The sequence below is a fragment of the Diplotaxodon limnothrissa genome, linkage group LG20, assembly GCF_057381915.1.
Source record: "Diplotaxodon limnothrissa isolate DT_005_m linkage group LG20, D_limnothrissa_male_GT1.1, whole genome shotgun sequence".
Classification (NCBI taxonomy): Eukaryota; Metazoa; Chordata; class Actinopteri; order Cichliformes; family Cichlidae; genus Diplotaxodon; species Diplotaxodon limnothrissa.
In genome coordinates, this window is record NC_140615.1 from 17,448,727 (window position 1) to 17,470,238 (window position 21,512).

The 21,512-nt window shown below is 41.1% G+C and overlaps 2 protein-coding genes across 5 annotated transcripts in view; one reads left to right on the forward strand and one right to left on the reverse strand.

Moving 5' to 3' along the window:
• bcl2l1 (BCL2 like 1) overlaps positions 1-4,946 on the forward strand; it is a 33,214-nt gene extending 28,268 nt beyond the window's left edge. For all 4 annotated transcript variants that reach the window (XM_085344878.1, XM_085344879.1, XM_085344880.1 and 1 more), the window contains one exon: positions 652-4,946. In XM_085344878.1, the coding sequence (XP_085201004.1) occupies positions 652-795 (144 nt within the window). In that variant the 3' untranslated portion in view covers positions 796-4,946. The remainder of the gene's footprint in view (positions 1-651) is intronic.
• A 2,147-nt stretch (positions 4,947-7,093) lies between these two features.
• cox4i2 (cytochrome c oxidase subunit 4I2) lies at positions 7,094-12,576 on the reverse strand. The gene is made up of 5 exons (XM_085343828.1): positions 12,415-12,576; positions 9,028-9,121; positions 8,090-8,254; positions 7,863-7,994; positions 7,094-7,487 (listed from the first exon to the last, which is right to left on the reverse strand). The coding sequence occupies exons 2-5, from the start codon at positions 9,119-9,121 to the stop codon at positions 7,354-7,356; spliced, it is 525 nt and encodes a 174-aa protein (XP_085199954.1). The 5' UTR covers positions 12,415-12,576; the 3' UTR covers positions 7,094-7,353.
• Between the last annotated feature and the right edge of the window lie 8,936 nt (positions 12,577-21,512).

The following is a 21,512-nucleotide window of genomic DNA, read 5'->3' on the forward strand; positions in this document are numbered from 1 at the left end:
ACTGATGCTTCTGAACTGTGAACAACATGTAGCATCATCACCAGTGAGTCAGCTGAGAGGGATGAGGAATACTGATGGCTGTTATGGTTTGGATTAGAGCCTGACTGGCGCCTCCCTGTGGCAAGAAACCAGAAATTGTATGCTCCGGAGCAGCTCAATTCCAGGAAATGATTTCAGTGGGCGGCAATGTAGGCATGGCAGTCTGAGGACAACAGTGGGAAAGAATGTCAGTAACAACAACAGTGGTTCTGAGGGGATGCCAGAAAAGAGTGGACGACTTTGGGGGGAGGGGGGTTGTGGTTTATTTCCTTTTTTTTTTTTTTTTTTTTTTTTTTAAATGTGGCATTACAGGTGTCTTTTAGGTTTTTTTTTTTCTGTTGACCTACCTGTATGGAAATTTCCACATATGAGCGTGTGGGTGGTGATAGTCATAGCCAGCATTGGATGTCTCTGCAGCTTTTTGAGGCTGAGGGACCTTTATCAAAGGGAATTCACCTGATACTGTAGGGGTTTTTTTGTTTTGTTTTGTTTTTTAAATGGGGCATTTTTAGGAAGTGTGCATACTTGTCGGTTTTTCCACATGCATGTCACAGAGTGCATCAGATGCCCTGCCATTAACCCTTTACACTCCGTCTTTGTCTCTCTTTCCAGGAGCACTTCGCTGAAATCTTCGGGCAGGATGCGGCGGCTGAAAGCCGGAGGTCTCAGGAGAGTTTCAAGAAGTGGCTGCTGGTGGGGATGACGGTGGTGACAGGCGTTGTGGCGGGTGCGCTTATCGCGCAAAAACGCCTGTGAGCCCTCTCGCTCTCCAGTCGTCTCCTTCACAACCCTCAACATTTAGATGAAGGTCCAGTTCGTCTGATCATAGCTGCTGACGATGTTTACTCCCCTAACCCCTACCATCCTGCATCCCTCCCCCCCATCCGCTCCCACAGTGGACTAAGAATCCTCAAATGTTGAGAAGAAGAAAGAAGACAGATATTGAAAGACGTTTCGTTTTCCATTCTCCGAAACCAGTTGTTCCTTTCATTCCATTCTTCACTCGTTCCTACACCTTGTTTATATGTAATAGTTTTAACAAATTTGTTTCTCCATTTTCATCAACAGAACAAGCTGAAACCGATTCTAGTCTTACAGTTTAACCCAGACTTATCTAATGGCTCCAGATGTGTTGCTGTTGAAGCTTGTTTTTCCTACAGACGCCACAATCACAGCTCTGTAAAGCTCTGTATGTGCCATATGGAGAGCAAAGTCAGGGGAAAGTTTACTGTAAGTCTTTCGTAGTTTCCTGCAAGCCATCCTGATCACCGTCACATACAGCAACATAACCCATCACTTCACACATTGGGTTTTTTGGGGGGGGTTTCCCCCTTTCATGCCGGTTGGCTTGTGTATGAGCGCTAGATTAAACTGACTCATGCAGATTAGCGTCCACTAGTTTGTTGATGCGTGGTTTTTTGTTTTTGTGTGTTTTGTTTGTTTTGTTTTTTCTTTATTTCTCAACTATTAAAATCCCACCCCGACTGGTCTGTGCTTTATGGTCATAGTTGGCCTCAGTTCAACCATCGCGTGTGGCAGGTTGTCAGAATCAGTTCAACCACAGTTCATAGGAGCAGGGTGCCATGGCTCAGACGCTCAATGTTCACCATACAGTAGCTGAAGAATGCAGCCATTACTGTAGCAATTCATGCAATAGCTAGAGCTTCATTGTTTCCAGGCATGCTTTGGCTACACTGAAAGAAGTGTCTTTAATCTCACAGGGGACCTATCATGCATATGTCCTGTGGTGGTGCTCATATTAAATGGGGCTTCAAATTTAAGTGTGCGGAGTTTCAGAACATTTCGTCATCAGCTGACGCGATCAACATCTGTGCTCCTCCCACCATGAAAAATCAAAACACCAACATCTTTGCTATGATAGAGAAGTGGCCGACACCGCACAGTGAAAATGTTTCGAAACTCTTTCTCTCTGATGCGTGTAAACACATGATTGGCTAATAATTCTCCAGTTTCAGCTGCTGATTGGCTTTTTGGCGAGAGAGCCAGGGAAACAACATTAGCATCTCAGAATTCTCCCACAGATTTTTATCTGGGAATCTTTGAGTGCCATATCTCCTCCTCCATATAATGTTGCTGCTATTAGCACAGCAGCCACTCACATTCGCTGTTTAAACCTTGTGTTTACAAGAGGCAGCCAATCATAAAACTTCCCTGAAAGGAAGTGTAAGGGGGCTAAAATGGCATCAAAGCCCAGTATACGATCTAAAGACTGTGAGTCATGCCCTTAATAGGTCCACTTCAAGATTGTCATTGGGTGATATGTTTGGTACTACTTTGTTTGAACACCCCCTCCTCTATAAACAGTATAAAAAACGTCATATATTCTAACACTGCTGCAGTGTAATTCCTATGAGGCATCAGTAACAGGTGTATGAACAGTTAATCAGTAACTGACAATGTAACAGCTCACATGAACAAATCCTGTATGAATGAGTGCGACTGGCCTCATTCATACATGATCAAGATCCACTTACAAGGTTTCAACTACACTTCATGGCCGTCATCACATAGAGCAAAGATGGATTCGGCAGTTCAAAAATAATCATGTGGTAAGAGCTTAAATAACAAAAGTGTTGATATAAATGACCAAAAGCTCTGTATTTGACTTAATGACCCCTGCACAACACTGCTGGAGGTCTACCAGAATTGTTGACGCAGTTATCAGCGTGGCTCTAATAGCAGTCGTCTATTGCCTGTTCATACTCCAGGTGCAGATGCTTCACAGGATTTACAGCTACTTTATATTACTATAAAATTATGAATCAATTAAGGTGCAACTGGTTTGATGATTGTTACTGATCTAAAAGTCATTGGGTCCAACTTCTATAATGCTGCTTTTAATTAACTGACAATGAAAACAGCCCCTAGATGCAGCCATAACTTCTTAAAAATAGACCATTCGTTTAAGATTTATTTTTTTGGGAGGGGTGTAGATGAAAGTGTTTGAGTCATTTTCACAGATTATTTTGCAATAAAATCCTAATCATGAGCTGCACTGTTCAAACACACAGCTGTTTGTTTTTTTCCTCCCTATAGTTTATTTTCCCCACTGTGTCCTAATCAATTTTTATTTTTGAGCCTTTAGTCACATCTGACACTGATCGGTGACACACTTCATGCTTCGTGTTATCGTCACTGGAGCAAGCAGATTTATGTAGCAAACTGATGAAGCAGCTGTCCTTCAGGAGACGATGCGGTTCTGCTTCGCATCGTCTGCGAGCTAAAGAAATGTGTCTCACTTCGTGTTTGTGTACCATCTTGAGCAAATCAGCAGCTGTCAGCGGCTGTAGGAGCATGAAACTCAAAATCTAAACATTCATATCTCATCTCGCTCAATTCCAGTTATCCACAAACCCCTCCCACCCCTCTTTTTCCACCTCCTTCGTCCTCCCCAGATGCTTCAGAGCTGTCAAACCGCCATCCGTCTCTTCTCTTCCCCTCGCCATCCAGCTCCACCTCTTCCTCCCGCGGTCCCCCAGCTGTCACTGCACTTAGTCACGTGTGTCAGTCACAGCTGGCCCACCTGCTGCTTCGCAGACACATGCACGCACGTGCCAATCAGAGCCGGTCCACAGGAGATGGAGGAAGGGAAGGAGACACCTATCCATCTTTAATTTGAAGCTGAAGTCAGAAGAGTGTTTGTCGCCTGGCGTGTTGTGCACTAACAACTGCTCGATTAATTTACTGGGAAGGATGGGGTTGGGGTGGTGGTGGAGAAGGGAGTACACTCATTCCCGTTCCCAGAATCTTCCCACTGCTTCCAAATTTGATCTTATTCCAAACAGCCTCTCCCTCTCTCTGCTGAACAGTATGTCCTACAGCACAATAAAGCACTGTGGAGCTTTACAGGCGAGTGCTGTTTTCTCATCGAGGCACTACACTCAGCCACACCTAGTAAACATTAAAGGAACAGAGTGTAATGCAAACAAGAGGAAAAAAGGATTTGTGGTTGAGACATCCATCATGGTGTCCAGCTACCAGCTTTGCCTCCATGTTCAAAACAAGGACTCATCACTCACGTCACATATTGGCTCCTTTATGTTACCGTCCACATATTTTTCCTGTTAATGCCCTGATTTTTGACCTGGTTATGAATATTTCACCAAAATCACACAAAACGCATAGCCTGAATAATCAGTATCGTTTGGTTTGCTCGTGTTCTCCTCACCGCCTTGTTAGCCAGGGTATGTTCTCAAACATTCCAGTACAGTATATATCTATTTTTTTAGCCCCATCAAAAGCTCCTCACAGGCTTGTCCCTGCTGTCCGGGCCCCTGACTCTAACGAGCTCTTTTCTTACCCATTTATAGATGTGTGTGCGTGTGTGCGTGCGTGTGTGCGGGAGCATGTGTGTGAATTTCTTTCTGGCAGAAGGGAGGCACAAATGAAGGAAGTGTGACAGCATTGGCACGACCCCCCCACATATATATGCTAGTTATTTAAGCTGATTAGAATAGTATTAGCTTAGTGAAATATTTAAAACAGACCTGATGGCTTTCAACTTTATTTATATTTGGTGTCAAAAAATAGAAAAAGGAAAAAAAAAAGCATAACTGTGCTCCTTCAAATGGCCTTAAATTCCATCGTTGCATCCATGTGCACTGTCAGTCGTGTTTTTTTTTCTTTTCTTTAGGACTGTTGGACTGCTAGTAGATGAAAAGAAATGCAAACAAATCAAGAAAACATTTTCAAAAAAAGTTATCCGGTGTGTTCCTGTTGGGTCTAAATTAAAGTTTGCTGTCATGTCCAATGGTCACTTTGTATGTCTTTAGAATGCCAATGTAAAATTTGAAATGACACTGAACCTAATAAAGCCCGTTGTTGGAAGATATGCCGAGTCTCTTTTTCTGATGTCTTGGATAGTGGTGGGGAGTGTTGGAGCAGAGATGCCCGTGAACATATGCTGTTAAATATTCAGGGTATTTGCCAGAAGCTGAAATCAGCCAGAAGAAAGTTAATTTTATGCCACAAAAGACTGCTTAGTGGATGGGAGGAAATGGGAGTTGCGAAAATAAAGGTCAACCATGATGTACTGAGGCAATGGAGATTTCAGTCAAGCTTTTAGATCAACAGTGCTAAACTTCTAATATTAACTTTATTCACTAGCTAAATAGAAAGCTATGGTTTCAAATGAGTCATTGCAATAGAAGAATATAATAATATATATGTGTAGTCATCAGAGGGGCTGATGGCGCGATATGGCAGCCCCGCTTCTGTCAGTCTGCGCCAGGGCAGCTGTGACTACAACTGTAGCTTGCCTCCACCAGTGTGTGAATGTGACAGTGAATTGTAAAGCGCTTTGAGGGTCTTGAAAAGCGCTATATAAATGTAATCCATTATTATTATTATTATTATTATCAGTTGAGTTAAATAGTAAAACTTGGTATTTTGCCTGTGGACACTGACATGAGTCACGTTGTTCTCTCAGAGCCTGCAGGTGGATGCTGGGGTGGTGAAGGGGCTGACACAGCAGGCAGTGATAATATCTCAGATAAGAGATGCAAACTTCTGCTGCATAAATAGACAGCCGAGTCAGGGGAGTGCGTTGGTTATCTAATAAAACGAATATTACTGTTATTACTGTTATATTACTGTGTTAACTCAGATACGGTTAACCCCAAAGTTGTGAAACTCCTGTGTTACAGGTGCCGAAACATTAACCCTGTAATGCCATGTGTATCATATTTGCTACATGAGTTTCTGAGACTTCTGTCTCATCAACATGATACTTGCCTTAAAAACCTTAAAAAACATTTTGTCTAAAATGAACACTGTTGTTAACAAAAAGTTGCCAACAAAAACAAAACACCCAATGTATCAAATGCGATACAAAAAATATGTCATACATAACATGATATAGCAAAAAAAGAGGATTTTGTTACAAGGGTTAATAAACATTTCAGTTCCAAAAAAATAGAATTTTCTTGCTATGTTTTGATGGGTTGGGTCTTAGAGGGGTAAAGACAATCTGTAATAGAGTATAGCTCAATAAAATACATTACGAAATAGTTCAACAAAATCACATAAACTACAAATGTTAAAAGGGAAAAATATAAAAGAGTTTAGTGAGCCTGCTTGAACAAGGACAAACACGAACAGACAGCGCGTGATTAACACAGGTGAGAACAATCAGGGAATCAGGGGAAAACAGACAGACAGGAAGTAAAACTAATACCAGCCGTGAAAAAAAAGTAACCTTCCATAACAGGCACCATCACAAAGAGCAGACAGAGGGAGGAAGAAACAGAACAAACTGAAGGAACTAAAGGTACTAAAAATCAAAAGACAGAATTGCAAAACTGAACGCATCACTAGAATAACCGTACAGCAAAATCAGGCATCATGACTCATTCATGAACTAAAACTCACCACAGGGAAATGATCTGAAAGTCAAACACGAGAAACCAAATTTCAAACAGAACAGCAATGAGCACGCACACAGTCAACTATCCAATAATTCAAACATGAACCACACAAAACCGGAAGACTCTGACAAGTCTGCTGTCAGGAAAAGCATATTGTGTTATTTCCTTAAACTGTAGCATCATGCCCAACATCCATGTATTCTTCAAGTATTGTTTTTGTTATGCAGAATCTCCATAGAAGAACTTACTAAAAGTACTTTTACCATATTTTAAACTGATGTGCAGTCTACATTTGCGAACGCAGCCTTCTAGAGCATTTTCTTAGCCAGCCTGATTGCCTGCATCTTTACAAGTTAGACAAAAGGCTCTCAAATACTGAGAATTTAGGCTTTTTGTTTTCATATTTGTCAAAATAAGTGAGTCTGCCAGTAGTCTTGCCTTATAAAAACAATCCTTTAAAACAATTATTGGACCCAGATTTACTTAAAGTCATTTCCTTTTAAAATGATTTCCACTGCTGGCAAAAACTGAAATCAGTCCATACCTTTAAGAATCTATTCATATCCCATAACCTCCGTGGTGGAGGTAAATATTCTTAGATGTTAATGGCACAGTTAAGTACTTACTATACACAGGACTCCACAATAAACACACCTGACACATGACAGACAAAAGCCAAGCTTTATTTTGTTACATCAGGACGGACAGAGTTATCCCTGTGACTGAAGGCTAAAGTGGCTTTAGAGGAAGATACTGTTTGGAAAGCTAGAGGTAACAGAGTACAATTCCCTAGAGAGGCTCCATCTTTCTAGTGGTTTTGACAGTTGTAACAGCATTCAAAAGCAATAGCAGCTTCCTATAGTCAAACTGAGCCACACTCAGGTAAAAGGTCCAGACTGTGCTACCTCAGCCCCCTGCCTAGCCCTCTTTATTTCCACTGGCCTTTTTCATAGTCCCACTTGGCAGAGATGCCCTGGATGGGGTTGATCTTCATGTCCAACATCCTCTTCAGCTGCTGGGACTTCCATTCGTCATCAAAGGTCCTGGGACGTGGAGGGTAGACTACAAGGACAAAAGAATGCAACTCACATGATGCTCCACACTCCAGTATCACCTGTAATTAACTTGCCAAACAAACTTGCCAACTAAACAGTTGCATTATTAAAGCCTGATGTTCATCTAGCTGTGCCAGGCTCTGTTCAGGTCCTTTCTGGCCCAGCTGGTTTGACTCACTGGGAGATTAGAAAAGAGCCAGAGCCATCTTTAATGCTATTAGTTATTTCCTTAATGAAAGTCTGCTGAGAGAAAAAAAAAAATGACACTGAAGTGTGTGATGTTGACAAGAAAGGTTTGGTGTTCTCAGCCACAGGCATTGCTTGTGTTACGTTGCGAGAGAGACTGGTTTAACTTTTTCAGACCACAAAAGTCAGATTTTACCGTAGACACTCTGCCACCAGATCACTATGCCTGTGAAGCCCAGGAAGAAGAAAATGCCCCCAATGACCGTCTTCCACTCTGCTGTCTGCTGCTTCATCTCTGGGTAGGTCTTGCAGAACGTCAGCCGATACACTGCAGCAGGGGAGGAGGGGGGTAAGATGAGTGCATCAATAACACAGCACCCCCCCCCTTCTACTGAGCATAATGAGCTAAACTAAAGAACCTACAGGCAATCTTTTCTTCTTTAGTCAGCTGACCCCAGGGTCCTTTCTCCTTCTGCTTCAGGCTCTTGTCAGCATCAGTCAGGACATCTTTGTAGGGTTTGTCAGGCAGTGGGATGTCCACACGGTCCCAGTACATTGGCTGAGACATGTCCACTGACTCGGACACCTCTGGAGGCACAGATACAAAGATACTCAGCAGTGTACATTTGTCCCCCCTCACAACCCACTCCATCATTGATAAGCCCAGGTACCATCTTGTCTAGATGAGTGTGTAGTTATGAAAGTACATAAGCGCCATCTGCTGTTTAACTCAGTATACTGCATGATGGGAAACCCCCCACTAACAAATCACATTACTTGACTTAAATCCATAATTCCTTTGGATCACGTCTTTTCTATGGTGGCGATCTTCGTCAGTTTCGGCCATTACTAATATTAACAATATAAACTGCAGCCATTTTAGCATGAAATTTGTAAATTTTTGTAAATTTTTGTAGTAAATTGTAAATATTGTAAAACTTTTCTTCTGTCATTTAATGGTCGGGCATTGTACAGCTACAAGCATTTCACCCCCATGTCATACTGTGTATGGTTGTGTGTGTGTGTGTGTGACAAATAAAATTTGAATTTGAATTTGAAATTGTTGGTAAACACTTCAGTTTTTATCAATAACTCTAAGCCTTAATTTACACCTGTGTTTGCCTACTTTTCAAATTCCACATCTCTGCCGTGATAGAAACTTCATATCTCCATGTTAGCTTAATATGTCTGAAATTGTTCTTTTTAAGTTTATGCTCTGAAAATTTAAGGTCTTGTCAGTATTTACCGTTTTTTGTGAGACAGAAAAAACTTTAGAGATGCCATTTTACTTATACTATTAAATAAAAGTAAGATTAAAATATTTATAGTGGACCTATAAATCCCCTTTGAACGATCTTCACCTTTGCTCGCCATCCTCGTGCTGCTGGTAGTCACGGCAGCTGTCGCGCGCCTGGCCAGGAGGCATCCCACGCGCCCAGTAGTCAAACGCAGCATCTAGAAACAGGTAAATGTACATTAACATCATTATGACTTTACCGGCATATAGTCATAGACACCGTAGAGACAAACCTCAGCGGTAACTTGAGTTACAGGTCAGTGACGGTTAAACACTGGAGTCTTTAGAGAGAAGAAAACACTCAGCAGGAGCCGTACAAACGCAGGGTGAACACGGGTGTAATTGATAAATACAATTAGGCGCTGCACTGTGTAGTGTCACCGTCACTGCAGTGAGCCACGATGCACAGCACTAATACAATAAGGCCATAATTAGTGTTCTTAATTATGTTTACTCTGCAATGTCGCATTAACATCACTGCTATAAAACCTGGAAAAGAAAGAGTTTCATCTCTCTTTCCGACACAATATTTTTAACATTCGAGGGTACTAGTTAGTCTTACCCCCCAGCACCTGTCTAAACTAACCTATCTACCTACATAAAAACGTTTTTCTTAGAAGACATAATAACAATAAATATTTTTAAAGTTCTTTTGTGGATATTTTGTTGAGTCCATTTACATATAGGGGATTTTCACATACTTCACTGAGTTGACTGACTTGCCCCCCCAATGTAAAATTTTCTAGATCTGATACTAGAGTAATAGTAAGAAGCAGTATTAATTGTCATATAAGATAAGATAGCCTTTACTAGTCCCAGAGATGGGAAATTCACATTGTTACAGCAGCAGTGGTGGACGTGGCAGGAATAAATAAATAGATGCAGTATACCTAAGAACAACTATACTATGCAAACATAGAAGAAACTATACACTATACAAGGCAGAAGAAATATAATTTAGATATAAATAAATGTATTTATATGTATATATGATACAATAGTACAGTATGCTAATAGCAGCGGAACAGAATGTTTCACAGTGCGGTGGTTGGATGTCAGTGGCAGCAGGTATTGAATATTGCACACTAAAATCCAGGTAACTTCAGGATTAACTCTGGGTTTCCACTACTACCAGGGTGGCTCTCTTCTTACCTGGGAACATCACTGTGGTAACTGGGTTTTCAGTACTACCAAAGTGGTTCACTTGGGAACATCGCTATAGTAACGTAGGGTGCAAACCCAACCTGCTCCAGAGCATGTTAGGTTCTAGATCAGAGATTGGCAGATAAGAAATCAGTCTATTGACTAATCACTTCTCTTGTCATGGATGATCCCTCTGACCTATGTGCATTGATGATAGGAGAGTTTAAGCTTTTCAAGAGCATATAAAATCTTTGTGCATGCCTGATGAACAGTGGTATTGTAGATTATTAGATGCAGCTTTATTCCTTTATCTTGTCTGCATCAAACAATTTTACATCAGTTTTATTGTTCTGTAAGTATTTATGCATGATTCCTCATGACCGTTATTCAATAAAGACAGTGAAAAAACACCCTGACAGTCGATACACCTGGACATATGAATAGCAATATCTAAATTGAATACAGACTGCTGCTGTCCATTGATGGGCAACATTTTTTTCACTTGCTGTTACCTGGCACTAGAGCTGTACCATAAACAAATAATGAAGCCCAATTTTCCAGAACAGGGACAGAACTTTTAACTAACTAAAATAATAAAGTACATCCAACTTAGCTAATAATCTCTAGTGATCTAGCCTACATTAGCTAACATTTCTGACACTGTTTAGAAAGCAAAAATACACAGACACAGCAATGTCCCCACATTATCAGAGCACTTTGAAATGTTTGCTGTATTTCATGTAAAGTGTGTTTTAAATCTGCACCAGTGATTTAGGTCATGAAATTACCTCATCATCTTCTTTTTGCCACTGCAACAGAAGTCTTATTTATTAATGACAAGCCACACTGTTGAAGCAACAACACCTGTGTGACTGTGTGACTGCACTGTAACATCATGACAACAAGAACACAGAAGGGTTAAATCTGTTTTCATTCTATCCTGTACCATCTCTAGGAATGCAAAATGTCATAAAATATCAAAATAACACTTTGTTGTTAGTACTTTTACTATATCCCAAAAGGTTGATTTTTTTTCATCTGGATGTAGCATTTTCAGTGGGAGAAACATTTCGTCAGTCGTTCACCTGCAGGTTGGGGAAGCCTGTGTAAAAGGTTAACATATGTTAACCTCTGGATTACACTAATAGTTAAAAAGTTAAGAGATAAAAAGACTTATGGGGATGTTAGTTCAGTTTATGTCTTCATACAAGGAAAAAGGGAACACCCCAGTTATATTTTGGTCTTTGTTATATCGTTCAGTGTTAAATCAGTATTTTCTAATTACACTTTACATCTTCCATGGCATTACTTGATAGTTAAAGTTCACCTAAACAAACTGTTACCTGGTATTATTTGCAGGGTCCATACCAGTGGCCTAGTTCATTTCAGATAATAACTACCTTTTAGAAGTATCTGTCCAATGAATTACATGTTTCTAAAATCTCTGTTAGGTGGCAAAGTCCCTACAAAGTATGTACCAAGTATGTCTGCACAGCATACACCCTCAATTTACACGTTTATCTTTTTGAGGATTTTCACAGAGGAAATTCATTCCATAGCCCCTTATCATAACCATCACAATTACATCCCTACCCCTTACCCCAGCCTTTTCTCATTTCTAAACTGAACTCTAAACCAAATTGTAACACTCAAATAATGCATTGAAAGTCCGTGCCAAAGTGAGGTCGTGCCGCACTTTCCTAAAAACGCCCTCACTCTAATGGTATGTAATTTAAACTGGTCCTCACTCATATTGGCAAACCACTACTCAACACCCCCCCCCCCCCCCCCCCCCCCCATACACAGCAAGTGAAAATGGTGGAAATTGGCCATGAGTCCGTTGAAGTGTCTGAGCTGACCTTCTGCAAGGGCAGAGGTAAATGGAAACATTTAAACCGTGTTACAAACACATATTTGGAAAGAAATAAGAGACTCGGTTTTGCCTTTACAACACCGTTTCTTTCTGCAGAATAAAACTGACTCAAAGACCCACTGGCAAACAAAAAATTATACAGTTGCATCAACAAATCTTGAAGTTCAGTTTTTATTCTGCAAAAATAACCAGTAGTGCTGACTTACTTTAATTTGCATTAAAAGTGTGGGTTTTTTAGGCTGTTCATTTTGACACACTTCTAGAAATCTCTCAGCTCAATCTATGTTGCTTTTCTGCACGTCCGCCTCCTCTCCCTTGCAGTTTGGGGTTGTGTGAGCAGGGAGACTCGTCTATTATTTCATCTATTTCCTAAAGTGTTCCTTGCCAAACAACACTACAGCCTGTTTATTGGATCGGGCAAAGAAAGATACTCACAGTAGATGAATTAAAGCTGCAGCAGCAAAAAGCCAAATCTTGAGAGAAAAGGTCTCTTTAGAGCTTTCTTTCCCGTTTCGTCTCTGCCCTTATCGCCACATAACACTAAGCAGGAATCAGCTGGTGTGTGGGTGAGAGAGGCTGGATGGAAAGAAGAGTGTAGAGAGAAAGAGAGGGAGGGAGCTTAGACTGAGAGTGACCAAACTAGTGCAAGTAAACAATCGAGCAAAGCATGTGATAGGACTAGCAAAGAAGGGAGCCAGGCAGAGTTTAGACTGCAGAACAAAGGCAATACAAGGGCACATTACACTTCTGTTACTGACCCATCTCCATGTGCTTTCTTCACTGCTTACATTAAGCCAGAGTGGAGACTTTGGGCTCACATTTGTGGAGGTTACATTAGGACACACAGTGGGCTATCTTTTACAGTACAAAATGAGAGATGAGTGCTTGTATATGAACAGTCAGACAGAGATTTCGGGAAATAAAGGGTAAAGTTTCCACGATTTACCCCTAATTCATGCACAAGTGCATGCTGGCACCAGGTCCTCATTAATCTCATAGCTGTGACCAACTGCTACTGGGTTATATGTGGTGCACAAGCTGGTCAACAGTCTCCTATGTGCAGGCAGGAGGATAGGGGTCAAATAAGGACAGACTTTTCATAGTAACCTCACACTGCTCAGTTGTGTGAGTCTGCCAAAATACCTAGAACCCAAAATTCAGTTAAGGTGGTATTAACCTTTTAAACATTTCTTCATGAGGGGGTGGGGACATAAAAAGCACTTTTCAGTTAAACTCGACTTAAAAAAAGGAAAATAAAGCAGACATGTTGTTATTAAAAAGCAAGGGAGCTAGTCGGGAATGTTTCTTTCACTCATGTTGTTTTATATAACCCTAAGATTATACGCTTTGGTTCACTGACACTATCTGAGTTTATAGTCTGGGAAATGCAGGAAAAGCTGGCTGATAATGTAAGCCAGCCAGCATGGGTCAAAGTACAGCTAGAGTTATTTGCTAAGAAAGGAAATCTTGTCATAAATTATTATCCCATCTTTGTTTAGTGTTCCATCTAAGTAGATAAAGAATTTTAAATGCACTTTCCAGAGCGAAATCAAAAAGATAAACAAAGTAAAAAAGTGCCATTTTTCTCCTAAGTTTTGGAATTCAGCCAGGTGGTAGTGTGAGGCAGGAATGCAGAGTTGGGGGAACGTCCTGCCCATGCTGCTTCCTTCCCTACCATCTGTAGTCATAATCAAAGTACACTGTCTGTCAGTTCTAGAGTTTTGCATATCTGGACACAATAAAAAAGATCTAGTCGTTATCAAGTCTTAAAATTAGATAAATACAACATGAGATGAACAACAGCACATGCCACATTACACTGTGTCATCACTTAACAATAACTGAGCCAAAATGACAAAGCAGTGTGTGGAAAACCTGAGCACACTTAGTACAATAACTTTTAGAACAATAATTTTATGTAATTGTCTTTTGTATGACACTATCAGTCACTCAATTGAGTTAACTGAGTTATGCTCCACTTTCTTTAAGCCTCGCCACAATCAATGGCGGTCTGGACTTTCACTTGGCCACTGCAAGAAAAAAAGAAAGAAAAAAATAATATATACTGCTACCTTTTCAGTAGCAGTAGTTGCCTTCACAAGCAAATTTCAACACACAGTGTGGTTCCTAACATTCATCAACAAAACAGTTTAAAACATAAATAGAAAAGTCATATATTATTAAAGTGGGTGGCATTGTGGTTAGCACTGTTCTTTACAGAAAGAAGATCCTGAGTTCAATTCCACCATCAGGCCGGGCTCTTTCTGTGTGGAGTTTGCATGTTCTCCCCGTGTTTGTGTGGGTTCTGTCGGGGTACTCTGGCTTCCTCCCACAGTTCAAAGATATGCAGTTAGTTTAACTGGAAATCTAAATTGCCCTTAGGTGTGAGTGATTGTCTATGTGTTAGCCCTGTGACAGACTGGCGACCTGTCCAGGATGTAGTCTAAGGAGTTTGGAAAGAAAAGCCTCTGGACTTCTTTAAGTTGCTTGAAGACGTTTTACCTCTCATCCGAGAAGTTTCTTCAGTTCTAGGGTCCAATGGTGAAGAGTCCAAGTTGGGATAGGCTCCCACCCGCGACCCTGAAAAAGGATTAGCGGCAGAGAATGGATAGATGGATATTATTGAAGTAATCAGTATAGAACCTTAAAAACAAGAAGAGACTTTAAAGGGTTTTATTCTTAAAAAAAATGATAATGGTAAATAAAAAACTGTAGTTGCAAATGATGGACTAACCTTTTACCCTTTTTGCTTTTAGGGGTAATACCAGATACACCCACTAGACAGCAGTACCACACAAACATCCTTAGACTAACGAACTGATCTCTTTATTTGTAACCATAGGTGAGTTTGAGCACCCATAAAAAGAGTCTAAACACCCCTAGGTTTCTTCATAGCACCACTAAAAACATAATAATCATAATAATGCATGTAGTATTAGTTTATGCCATTGTTTTTAACGGATTCATTATTGAATAAGACTTTTGTTGCTGTTGTTGTTTGCTATGTTTCATCAACTGAAACATAGCAAAAGTGCAAACTGTTCTGAACGTGGAGGTATTGCTGTGACTTATAAAGTGTCTACTTATTTATATTTGACTTTAGCTAGATCACTAGACATTAGTAGCATATTCTGTTTCATTGTTACATTAAACTTTTGGGTGGCAACACAAAGACTGAGAGGAGGATAGAGAGGGAGCAAAAAGAAACGAATGGACATGTCACATTCAAGAAATTATGTTTGTCCACATTCATGTGACAGACTACAATCTATTCTCCACTCTTGAAATTTTGAATACACAATGCTCTGTGTTGAGTCTGGACAATACAGGTTTGTATGAATTACAAAACATTTGTGTAAAACCGACTCTGTTACCAGTTCGCTCCTTGTCCAGCTGTGTGGAGAGGCAGGGTGATTTCCCACTGTCTTTGCTGAATAATGGTGCTGTAAGTGCTTAATGATTTGGTGGACTGCCTCTGCTGTATGTGGTTAAGAGACTGAAACAATGCTGTGTATGTTTGTCCTCTTTTCTTTCCTTGTTCTTTAACTTACTTTGGAAAATTCTAAAGGGCCCATCCTAAATCTAGTGAATAATATTGATTACTTACTATGAATTATTCTAAGACACTACAGTAGACCATCCAGCTAATTGGGTTGCTTCTAAATTTTGTATTTTGGGGCTTCGCCTTAAAATATAAAGTGCAACTGTTGTTGTAATATCAATCTATATAAATAAAATTGAATGGCGTTGAAGCCAACAATGTAATCTGTATGCAACTGAATCGAGATCTAAAGAGATTTGCAAACATAGTCTGTTAATATTAAGTTCAAAGCACTGTATGTGCAACATTATGGTTGATCCTAGAATCGACCCTGCTTGCATCATAATTACAAAATGAAAGCATTAAAAAAAGGCACATTTGTCAGTTAGAGTTGAAACAAAGCCAAGTATTTATCTTGCTGGAACTGATCCAGGCCGTATTTCACTGGTGTATATAAGTTCCTTTTCAACCATTTAAAGCATTCAGCATTTGAGAATTCAGTCACAGCGTTTCGAGTTTCTGATTTAGCTGAATAAAAACAGGAATACTATTTTTAGAACTGGATGTGACAGAGATGAAGATGTTGACTGAAACATTTATGCCTGTAGCATAACTACAAGAAAAACCATCTGCACAGTCGTTCAGAACACCACATATGTAACCAGTTAAGTTCTCTTAAAGTAACTTTTGAATGCGTGACAAAACCTTTATTTTATGGTTTCATAATTCATGAACTCCAACGCAGCTTAAAAATACTGCTTATTTCCCTGAAGCTCATTGCCTGTCCTGTTTTTCTACATCAGTGTAATAGCTAACGCAGATGCGCCTGTGAGCGTTCAAGCTTCTCGTGTTGTCTGTCAGTGTCATTAAGCAGCCACATGCTGCCCGACCAGTAGGTTTCAGCTTTCAGTTCTCGAGAAGTATTTGAATCAAAGAAACGCATAAGTTTCAGATTTTCCATTTTTCAGCCAAAGCAACCTCACGGATGATGAAACTCTCGAAAATCAAGCTTGTGAGATGCATTTATCTCAGCAGACACAAAGCAGCTCTCTCAGTGACATTTAGCGAGGGTGCTGCGTCTGTCAAACGAAGGCAGCAGCTGGCAGTACAACACAAACACAGTAGGGCACGCGTCCCTGATTTAGTTATGGAAATGAGATGAGGACCGTGACGGGGCAGATATCCCCAAGCCTACCCCTTCGTTCCTACTCAAACACTTGTGCTTTATTTCCTTTGGGGTTTCACCTTGTTTTGACCCCCCCAACCCCACCCAGCCACCCTCTGCTGTCCCATTAGAATTGGAGATGTTGCTCCATCTCTCATGAGAAGCATTTGCCATCAGTCATTTCTTCTCTCCCCTTTGTCCACCACTAAGCCATCGTGCCTTTTTAGGACAATAAAGCAGCAGAAATCAGGGCTGAAGGGAGGGAATCAGCTTGGAGTCAATCTGGCACATTAACACACACAGACATCAACACGCCTCCTTAAAAACGGGCCTAACGGCAGATCTCTCAGCTGCCTACTCAAACATGTTTCCCATCTGATGTCCTGACAAAAGCCACACTCAGCACACTGATCTCAGACGGTAGCACTGACGCTCTTTGGAATTGATGGCAAGTGCCTTGTCATCAGTTATCATCTCCGTTTGTCAAGATGAGGGCTTCATCACATCTTTTTAATCAACTGAGTTTGCCCTGCAGGAAAGTGATTCTGGGAGTCACTCGCACCCTGTGATTCCTGCACTCTGTAAGTTATTTTGTTATTTTGACTTTTTTCTTTCATTTCCTCATCTGCTATTGATCATATGTTATTGTGCGGAGCCGCAGGGCAGAGACCCACAAGGATCGAGGACTGAGCGTCTGCTCGTCAGTCACGAGCCACAAATGCGTCTACAACAAACTCTTAATTCCTTTAACACGGTGTATGTAGGTCACAGAAAGCAAGAACTCATTCTGATTCCGTGTGGCCTCAGATCTTTCTGCCGCTGCCTGCCCTCGTGCTCTGTGTGTGTGCGAAAGCCTCAGACTCGTGCCTGGCTCTGTCTGTCACAGCTTACCCTCAGCGTGTCTCAACGTGTTTTATTTGGCCTTGTTCTTCCTGTATAACTTGTCTGGACCTTGGCAAAATATCACAGCGTGCGTTGGCACGTGAGTCTGCACGACTGTCCCCTCCACTTCTGCCCTTGCAACATTGTACATAACTGGGGCATACTCCCAATTGCCCCCACACTAGCAATATTGCTCGTGCTCGCTTTCACTTCCCAGTCCCTTCTGTAATATTGAGCCTTGCTGCTTTGGGTTGTATCGGTGAGCAGTGTGCCATCGCCCCCTCGTTGGCATCCCCTCAAAGAGAACACCAAAGCATGACTAAGGATGAAAGGGACTGGGATCAAGTGCTCGTTCTGCATGCATAATCCACATTAGTAGCCAAACATACGAGCTACATTTGATTTTTGGATCATTTACTGCAGTGCGTGCTGAGCTTAATTCTATATATTGCATCTGTTCATTTGCTACTCTTTAATTGGGTTGGAGTAAGCAAAATGGCCCTTTAGTCCTTCTCTCTCGCCGGATGTCTCAGCTCAGCCCTGCGGGAATGCATATGTTTCCAGACTAAATGGGGTATATAATCCCTCCACATTCTGGGTGTTGGACATGCTTAGAATATATCAACATTAGGCATCCAGCCAGCATGCCCGAACCACCTCAACTGACCCCTTTCAACACAAAGAAATAGACCCATTCTGAGTTACCTTATGACATGAGCTCCTCACACTCACATCTCTCCTGGTAAATAGGATGCAGCATCATGAAAATCTGTTATTATGACCTATATTTATATTTTGGAGTTAAATCAGCTCTAGCAGCAGTATGAATAATTGCAGGCAAAATTCTGTGAAATACATTTGACTGCTTGATTGATTATCTGTCCCCATCAGTCACTTGTCAGCTACAGTGGGGCAAAAAAGTATTTAGTCAGCCACCGATTGTGCAAGTTCCCCCACCTAAAATGATGACAGAGGTCAGTAATTTGCACCAGAGGTACACTTCAACTGTGAGAGACAGAATGTGAAAAAAAAATCCATGAATCCACATGGTAGGATTTGTAAAGAATTTATTCGTAAATTAGGGTGGAAAATAAGTATTTGGTCACCTCAAACAAGGAAAATCTCTGGCTCTCACAGACCTGTAACGTCTTCTGTAAGAAGGTTTTCTGTCCCCCACTCGTTACCTGTATGAATGGCACCTGTTTGAACTCATCATCTGTATAAAAGACACCTGTCCACAGCCTCAAACAGTCAGACTCCAAACTCCGCCATGGCCAAGACCAAAGAGCTTTCGAAGGACACCAGGAAAAGTATTGTAGACCTGCACCAGACTGGGAAGAGTGAATCTACAATAGGCAAGCAGCTTGGTGTGAAAAAATCAACTGTGGGAGCAATCATCAGAAAATGGAAGACATACAAGACCACTGATAATCTCCCTCGATCTGGGGCTCCACGCAAGATCTCATCCCGTGGGGTCAAAATGATCATGAGAACGGTGAGCAAAGATCCCAGAACCACACGGGGGGACCTGGTGAATGACCTGCAGAGAGCTGGGACCAAAGTAACAAAGGTCACCATCAGTAACACACTACAACGGCAGGGAATCAAATCCCGCAGTGCCAGACGTGTTCCGCTGCTGAAGACAGTGCATGTCCAGGCCCGTCTGAAGTTTGCCAGAGAGCACATGGATGATACAGCAGAGGATTGGGAGAATGTCATGTGGTCAGATGAAACCAAAGTAGAACTTTTTGGTATAAACTCAACTCGTCGTGTTTGGAGGAAGAAGAATACTGAGTTGCATCCCAAGAACACCATACCTACTGTGAAGCATGGGGGTGGAAACATCATGCTATGGGGCTGTTTTTCTGCCAAGGGGACAGGACGACTGATCCGTGTTAAGGACAGAATGAATGGGGCCATGTATCGTGAGATTTTGAGCCAAAACCTCCTTCCATCAGTGAGAACTTTGAAGATGAAACGAGGCTGGGTCTTCCAACATGACAATGATCCAAAACACACCGCCCGGGCAACAAAGGAGTGGCTCCGTAAGAAGCATTTGAAAGTCCTGGAGTGGCCTAGCCAGTCTCCAGACCTCAACCCCATAGAAAATCTGTGGCGGGAGTTGAAAGTCCGTGTTGCTCGGCGACAGCCCCAAAACATCACTGCTCTCGAGAAGATCTGCATGGAGGAATGGGCCAAAATACCAACTACTGTGTGTGCAAACCTGGTAAAGACCTATAGTAAACGTTATTGCCAACAAAGGTTATGTTACAAAGTATTGGGTTGTATTTTTGTTATTGACCAAATACTTATTTTCCACCCTGATTTACGAATAAATTCTTTACAAATCCTACCATGTGGATTCATGGATTTTTTTTTTCACATTCTGTCTCTCACAGTTGAAGTGTACCTCTGGTGCAAATTACTGACCTCTGTCATCATTTTAGGTGGGGGAACTTGCACAATCGGTGGCTGACTAAATACTTTTTTGCCCCACTGTATATATATGCATTAATTAGGTAGCAATGGATACAGACTTTGGCTTCAGGAAAAGGTCATATATTTAGCTTAGTCTAAGAAGCTTGACATATTTAGTTTAGCCTCACTGAGCTCAGAACTCAATAAGAATTCTAGTCTTTCAGTTTCTACACTTCTCTCTGTGCTTTTATAAGGCAGATTCACATAAAACCTGCCTTTTCACTGACCTTGTACACAATTGTGACTCCTCTAAAGTTTGGTCTTTTGTTGCCTGAAACTTTGTAAATCCTCTCAGGGAAACTAGACTCCTTCTGTGTGTATTGTATCCTCTCGGCCTTGTCATAACGTTTCATCATAGATGAACATGTACACTGACAAATATCTTTGCTTCAGGGTCAGATTCCTCCTCAGGGCCATAGATTCGGAGGCCCCTGACCTCATCTCTTCTGCTTCCCAATGAACTGCAAAGCTTCACATTGGAAACAGCAGCAACATCTGAAAATAAAATGATCCTGAGGTCACTTTGCTCTTCACGTATACATTTCATACTTTGGCTGTATTCTTCAGTCCATAAAGAATAGACTTGACTTCCAGCTCAATGTCACCACATTCCCTGCTTACACTTTATCTCCTAAAATACATTGGCGACATGATCATGAGTTGTCTTACAGCCCGTACAGCATGATGACCCAGGACAGATTCTACATTTGACCCTGAGAGTTTCTTGTCCCTCTCAGTCCTAGGGAGGAGTTTCATTTTAACAGCATGTTTTAGTTTGAAATGAAAAAGATAATTTGATTCGTTTTAACTTAGAAATCAAACTCATCAGTAGCTTGTTCAGTAATGTGCTCCTCTCAGTTCGCTCCCAAATTTCTAAAGTTAGTTCTGGTGTAGTGCGATAACATTGTTTCTGCAGACTTTGTGCTGTCTTGATTTCATTGGGCAAGATCTCTCACCCACATTTTGTGGTTTGGCTATTTTCTCTCATCCAGGAAAGCTGATCCAGATTTGCTGTTTGTTTGTCCAAAAGGAAATCACACTGAGAGAATTCAAGTTACAGGAGCACATTCAAGTCGCCTTGAAATATATTTAAGTTACTACAAAAATCATCAAATGGAGGTGTTCTGTGAGTGTTCAGTCCCCAAGATATTACTGCCTGATGATAATTAATTTAATTAAACATGCTCATTGCGATTAGTTCAAATGCAACCAAAGCAACAGGGTTAATGGAATGCTAATATTCAGCACAATGCTTTAAACTCATAAGCATAGATTCATTCTTCTTTATAGGAAGTTTCTTAGAAGACTTTTATAAGAAGTACAGGTATGGAAAAATGCCAAATCTTCCCATAACTATTTATACTTGTACTGAGGCATACTCAACGTGCTGCAGTCCTCTGGTAGTCCCAGCTCAGAAAAAAATCACATTTGGAACATGAATACAAACCAAAACAGGAAACAAAGCAA